The 7,871-nt window shown below is 24.9% G+C and overlaps 1 protein-coding gene across 1 annotated transcript; it reads left to right on the forward strand.

Moving 5' to 3' along the window:
- The first annotated feature begins 4,718 nt into the window (after window positions 1–4,718).
- Window positions 4,719–7,162, forward strand: LOC109794053 (uncharacterized). The gene is made up of 2 exons (XM_020353517.3): window positions 4,719–5,333; window positions 6,848–7,162. The coding sequence occupies exons 1-2, from the start codon at window positions 4,895–4,897 to the stop codon at window positions 6,901–6,903; spliced, it is 495 nt and encodes a 164-aa protein (XP_020209106.1). The 5' UTR covers window positions 4,719–4,894; the 3' UTR covers window positions 6,904–7,162.
- Window positions 7,163–7,871: the final 709 nt, after the last annotated feature.

The raw sequence follows: 7,871 nt of genomic DNA on the forward strand, positions 1-7,871 counted from the left end.
GGAAGATCTATGGGCACATAAATGCTAAAATGTTTAACCTATAGCTTAAAGTTCCTAGAGATCCTCTATCTAATTTATCTCTAGAAATGTTGAATTATGAACATATGAAGTTCATTTCTCAAAATTCGTTTTATATGCCTTAACACTCCTGGGGTCAACTCTTAAGCACTAAAGTTATATTCCCTATAATTAAAGCCAAGAGTCATCTAAACTCTAACCATCATCACAATACAAGTAAAACAACATAAAACAACTTAAAACAATATAAACACCAATCATATTAAATATACATAATTAGAAAACCATAGTGTTACATTTCTTATCAACCAAATCACTCATCTAATTTTTACTCTCTCATTTTCACTCTATCTTTCCCGTTTCTCACTCTCTACTCACTAACCAAACAAGAGATAAGTGCATGCTCAGTGAAAAAATATTAGTTCTTTGACATTGAATTTTGGTATATATAACACATATTATACTAAATTTATCGAATACACTTTTAAATAAAACAATGTTATATATATATATATATATATATTATAGTATTCATAATATTATTGATAAATTAATGCTAATAATATTAATAATATATTATTATTTTCATATTATTTTAAAATTATATAATTTTCAATCAATTAAAGTTATATAAAAAATATAAAGTATAAATTTCCTTCATATATTAAAGAACATATATTTATTACTACTTAATAAATAATATATATTATTAATATTACTAATATTATTGATAAATTAATATTAATAATATTTTTAGAATGAAAAATTAAAAATTAAAATTACACATATATTTATATTTATTTATACTAAGTAAACCATTAAATATAAATTACTATCTCCTTTTTATAAGATATCCGTTAATTAATTGACAAGGATCAAAGAAATATGCTAATTTAGTAAGTAGTTTTAAATTTTTCTTAAATTTATTTAAAGTTTCTAAATTAATGATATGCACCGCAAATCAGAATCAAATGAAATAATACACAATATTATTAATAATTTTAAAAAATAAAATAAATTACAATATAATATATATGATAGTTCTATTAAATTAATATTAATGAACATAACGAAAAATTAGATTATACTAATATATATTAGTAAATATTTATTATTGATATCCAATAAATATTTATAATAATTTAATATTAATTACTAAAATAAAATATTAAATAATTATAAATCAATAAATATAAAATCATTATTGAATGAGAAGTTTTTGTTTCTCAATTCTCCTTTCACATCTATGCATTTTTATTTGTTTTTTTAATAATAAATAATTATTAAAAATAAGCTTGACTAATAATATTAATATCAAAATATAAAATAATAACAATAAACTTTTTTCATCAATTCAAATATACTAAAAATAAAAAATAAAAAATATTAATATCACTATAAAATACATACCCATTTTAATAATTATACATGTCAAAATACTTTTCATTAATATTATCCAAACAACTTTCATTTCAATAAAGTACCTTTGAAATAAAAGTATCTAAACATAAATCAAGTTATACTAACTAAACTTAAGTTTATAAAATTAAGTTCAACTAAATTTAACTTTTTTTACTTAAATCCAAACATGCACTAAGATTTTGTAAATGCTTTTTTACAAGTTTTGCATGTCACATAAACATGCTATTATTTAATTTTTAATAATAATCAGTGAGGTGAAAATATTTTTGTGTTTTTATTTATTTTTAAATTTTTTTTTTTTGAAAGTAAGTATAAAAGATGAGAGTCAATAAGATGAAAAATAAGATATGGGAAGAGCTAGAGAAGAAAAAAATAAAGAGAATTGTATGAGTAGTGAAAATTTTTATTTGCAATAAAAATGTAACTACGACATTTTTTTATAAAATATTAAAAGATTAAAATGTAAAAAATAAAATTTTAGATAAAAATAAATGAGTTTAATTTTTATAGAGATTTTGAAAGACAAAACAGTTCTATTAAAAATAGAGACCAATAATAGTTTGAGAGAAAAAAATATTTTTATTTATTTATTATTATAAATTATAGATAGACATTATAAATAAATATCAATAAATCCAAAGAAAAAAAGTTCAAGAACCTATACTCTAATACTTTATTTGGATTGAGAATGAAATAGTTAAATAAAAGGAAAAGAAAAATAGGAAGGATACAAATGACAGAAAAATAAAGAAGAAAAAAAAATATTATTTATATAAATAGAAATAAGAATGAAGGAAGTGAAAGAAAAAAAAACTTTTACATGGATAAATTGAAGAAATAGTGAAATAAATTTTATGAATTTTCATATACTAATTAAAAAGTTAAATTTAGTAAAATATTAAACTTTTTATTCCATTTTTTTTTAGCATAAAATAGTTTATTATTTTTTAGCATAATATCTTATATATATATATATAAATTATTTATATATTTAAGAAAATAAAGGTAAAAAAAGAAAAGAAAAGAAAAGGTGAGGTTTTCCTTTTTTCTCATTTCATACCAATTTGAGAGGAAATTTTTACTAGTGATGGCAAAACGTGCCAGCTTGGCTTGCCATTGGCCTGCCAAAAACTGGCTGGGCTGGGCCGGCCCGACAATGTAAAACAAGCTGGGAATACTGGCTCGCCCCGTCTAAGGACGGACTGGCGGGTTGGCGGGCCACATAAAAAAAATGGAAAAAAAATATTTATGTTCAAATAAATTTTTTTTGCTACAAATAAATAAATATAACCATATAAAATTAAAAATACATACATATTGTACATAATATATGTTCAATAAAAGTAAATTACAAACTTAGAACAAAATCAAATAGAAATTAGTCCACTTACACCAAAATCAAAATCAAATTATAAACTTACAAATTACTTATAAACTAAATTTTTTGATAGTCCACAAAACAAGTTCAAATACAATTAATTAACTTTGAATTTTTATTTTAAGAATATTAGAAACTCTCTTGAAAGAAGTTGTCTTTACTTTTTTTCTTGATCATCTTCATCCTCATCTTCTACATTAAAATAAAATAAACATAAAAATAATTAAATTAAAAAATATATATATGCGGGCCGAAGAGTTGTGGCAGGCCCGCCCGCTATTTGACCCGACGGGTTGGCAGGCTGGTGGGTTGAAATGATGGGCTTGACCCGTCAATTTTTGGCGGGCCAACGGGCCAGCCTGCGGACCACGACTCACTTTGCCATCCCTAATTTTTACGAGTTTTACAGAAAAACTTCTCCTTTTCCTATTTCTGTTCTTTAATAAATTTAAAATTTCTTTTTTTTTTAAATCATACATCTCTTCTTTCCGTTTAATTTTTTTCTTATTTTCATAAAAAGGGGTAATGGAGTTACAACGTGAAAAATAAACATGAGCTGGCAGTGATCATATAGAGAGATCTTACATTAACTCTATGTACGTAGCGTTGTCAATTCTTGCATTTTACACACTAGTGGAATAATGGAAATAATTATAAATGAAAAAATATTAAATAAAACTGTAATTATATTTTAAACAAAAAGAAAAAGAGAACAGCAAGGAAAGCTATTGATTTTAGGTAAAAAATGTGTGCTGAGATTCTGAGTATAGTCAAATAATATCGATCTTCGTTAGTTGATATTTTCTGAATAATTATGATATTTGTATGTTAAATAATTCATCTTCCTTTGTTTTTATCATTCCATAATATTTTAATCATGAGAAGATATTCCTGAAAAGGGAATAACCAAAAATTAACTTTGACATTTTGCTTTCCACAGTTGACAAACATTCATGTAATTATCATATTTCTCTGCTTATTATTTTATATTTTCCATATAATAATAAACCAAAATATTATTTAAAAAACGTCGTTATTTTTTCATCAGTCAGATTTTAATATAAATTTAGAAGATTATTGTTTGGTAAATAAATTTAATTAGAAATTTAAATCACTAAATCAAGGCATAATTACTTATAAACCGGAAAAAAATATATTGACAAATATTAGTTTTTGTATAACACACTAGTTTATACCTCATTATATATGAGTATATAAAGAAAAGAAAAAGACCACATAAATCAATTTATACATATTATTTCAATTTAATTAGTTGTAATCATACAATTTAATAATAAGGTTAAATTATATATTATTTTATCTCATTTTTTAAATTTATTTTAGTCTTTTATTAATTAATTTGTTACACTACTCTTTTATCTTTTATATTTAGATAAATTTATATTTTTAATTTTGCGATATGATTTTAAATTAATTTTTGACTAATTTAATACTTGAAAATAATTATGATACTAGATTTACTTATATGAAATTTAAAAAATTCAATAGGCATTTGAATTTAAAAAATCTATAAACATAATAAAAATATGTGAAAAATATATCTCATAAATAATTAAAAAATAATATAAAATAAATATTTTTTAAAATTTTGTAATTACATTTTAGACTTATTTTTATACAATCTTTATCATTTTTATAAGTTTTTTGGTTTCAATTTTAATTGAATTTAATAATATTCATATATTTAGATCTAATGAGACGAGATTCAATTCTAAAATCACTCAAAATAAAATTTAAAGTTATGTTATAAAATTAAAAATAATCATTATTCTAAAAAAGACAAAATCTATTTTTTTTTTCTTTCCAATTTTGGATTTCAAATCTATGTGCTTTCTGGTTTCATTTCATGTATATCACCACGTGAGAGTTGTATGGTCATCTCACCCCAAGATGCCAACTCAGATCCTGAGAAATCTCCTCACTCCTCAGTCCTTTATTGAAATAATCATATTTCAGTCACATCACATCACATCAATATTCAATGCAAACTTCAAAATGAAACCTTAAAACCCCAAAAGCAGTGTCCTAAATATTACATTCCCCCTTGTCCCCACGATGTCTCTAACTCCCAAATCTTGTCTTCCCATATACTTGTTGGTTCTACTTCTCCTTCCCCTGATAGGGACAGCAGAGTATTCTTCCCTTCACAAGGTCCTCAACAGCCATGGCTTGCCAGCAGGGCTCTTCCCTCAAAGTGTCAAGTCATTCAACTTGGACCAAACAGGTCGGTTGGAGGTGCATTTGGGTCGTCCCTGTTTGGCTCAGTACGAAACAAGGGTGTTCTTTGACAGTGTGGTGAGGGCTAACCTTAGTTTTGGACAACTAAAGGTGTTGGATGGGATGTCTCGAGAAGAACTTTTCTTGTGGCTACCTGTGAAGGATATCATAGTCACTGATCCTTCCTCGGGTCTCATTGTTATTGATATTGGTCTTGCCTTTAAGCACCTTTCCTTGTCTCGGTTCGAAGACTCTCCAATTTGTAGATCTCACTCAGGTACATCACCTACTCTTTCTTTCTCTTTAATTGGTTCATTTCAGTTGATGGATGATCATATGTCCCCAATTCATTGAAACCTTTCATTTCAGGAGGAATTACTGTGTAGTTTGAGATCATCGCATACTCATGATTCCAACCAATTTTCATGTGATAAGTAACCAAAATTTTCAATTTACGAGAAAGAATTATTAAATCCACTACTAATCATATAAAGATTGGCTGAAACCGTATTGATTGAACGTATAATGATTTTTCCTCGATCATTAAACCCTAAGCACACACACTGTCTATCTATCTATAATATTCATTCAAACACTATCTTTCATCTCAAACTTAATATAATTTTTTTAATTCTTTAAACAATGATAATAATTATTAATATTATTAATTATATTCTATGAACACACATATCTTTGATCTCAAATTTAATGCAATTTTTTTTAATTCTTTTAACAATGATAATAATTATAAATATTATTAATTATATTCTATGAACACATACATTTTAAAAATTAATATAGTTTAATAATTCTAATAAAAAAATATTTTTTAATGTTTATTATCTACCTTCAATTTAGGGAGAAAAAGTCAAGACTACCGATATCAAATTAAATAAAGCTTATTAAAATTTAATTTTTATCATGAGGATACAATTTTTTTTTTCTTCCATTGATGCTCTTTTAAAATTTTCAACCATTGGTTTTCAAATAAAAAAGTCAAAATTAAATGAATAAAATAGTAGAAAGTTATTTCATATTTTAAAATTTTCTCCAAGACAATAATTGATTTGCTATATGCACGATATTCAAATCCAAAACAATTAGTTTTTTTTACGAGAACAAAAACAACTAATCCTAATTCAATTGAATTTGTGATATAATTACTAGTATTCTCAGTAAAATAATGTTTATAAATCATACTATATTTTATGAAATTTAATCTATATATTAATTTCAATGTCATTTTTTTTATATTTGAGTTCAAAGCTAATGTAAAAATTTTAAATGGGTAATTGAACTTATTAAATAACCTACAACAATATCTATCTATATACATGTTTTTAAATTGCATAATTTAACTAAGAAACTAACTTTACATAATTTAGCATCACTTAAAAAAAATTGTCATGTATAGACACATACTCTTTTTAGCGACACAATATTTGTCACTAAAATTACTTTTATCTATCCTATAAATGTAATATAATTGATATATTGTTAAAAAGTATAAATATATCCTATATGACACAAAATATGTTGTTAAATTACATTTAAAATCAATACTAAAATTGTGTACAGGTATATGTCATGTAAATTTATACCTCTATATAAATTAAAGTTAATGCTTAAAAAATATTAAAAAAAACTTAGGATTTTAATGGAGCCTGGTCGATTCATTGGGCTTTATGGCTTCCATGGCCCTTGACCGTTACTATCGTATTTATGTTTTTTTTTATTTTTGTTTAATATATGGAAAATAATTTTGATAGCAAAATTGGATGTGGAGTGCAGGTCTCTTGCTTAAAGTTGGTGGAAGGAGGGGAATTGGATTTAAAGATCAAAGATGAAAGGTTGTTCATTTTGCTAAGAATGGCTTCTTCTCCTTTTCAATTTAGGTTTCTCTTTTCTGGGTTAAGGGTTTCCCTAGAAAGAATTATGTGAAGAAACGTGCAAACCCAAAATGTATAATGCTATCCAATAATTGCATGAACTGGATCACAAGATAATCAATATTACTTGCAAGAGAAGAAATTGTACTCTGTCCATTAGGATCAACTTTTAAAACGTTGAGGAAAACTCTAATTCAACTAGTAAGCACTTGTTATATATATGTGTATGTAGTCCTTTAATTTGATCATTTTTATTTTTCAAATTTCAATATTTTAGCACTTGTTTTTCAAATTTCAATATTTTAGCACTTGCTCCAAGTTTAGATTGAAGGACTAAAATGTTGAAAATTTGAAAGTAAATTGATATAATTAATTAAGTACCAAATTGATAAAAATAGATAAATTAAAGACTAAAATAAGATTTATTCCTTTTTTCATATAGTCATGCAATGAAATTGTATTCATCCTTTTTTTACTCAACACATATAATTTGTTCATTAATGCATGCATATTTTCTTTGACATACTGCACAAATATTTTGTATCTATTGGGGGTACACTTAATCTTCTCATATCTTGAGGGTCGAACAAGAGCTCCACACCGAGAGACAAGGGAGAGGTACTTCGACACTCAAGTCAGAAAGAACACGAATATTGATAGTAGCAATAAATGGACAGTAATCATACCTCATTTTGTGTGACTATTTATACTAATTGTAATGGACGTAAGCATGGTGGGTCTCATTCCATGATTACCAAATTAGGTAATACGGTGACTAATGACGAATTATCTCTTAACCTTGTATTATCTTCGTTAGTCATGGTTTATCATAACAAGTCGCTAATGTCATCATTTTAGCCTTCTTGATCCTTGGCAAGATCGAGAGGACGCAGACCATTTGGTGAAAGCCATACATCTATTAGTGA

The sequence above is a fragment of the Cajanus cajan genome, chromosome 2 (assembly GCF_000230855.2).
Source record: "Cajanus cajan strain Asha chromosome 2, NIPB_CcT2T_4, whole genome shotgun sequence".
NCBI classification, from domain to species: Eukaryota; Viridiplantae; Streptophyta; class Magnoliopsida; order Fabales; family Fabaceae; genus Cajanus; species Cajanus cajan.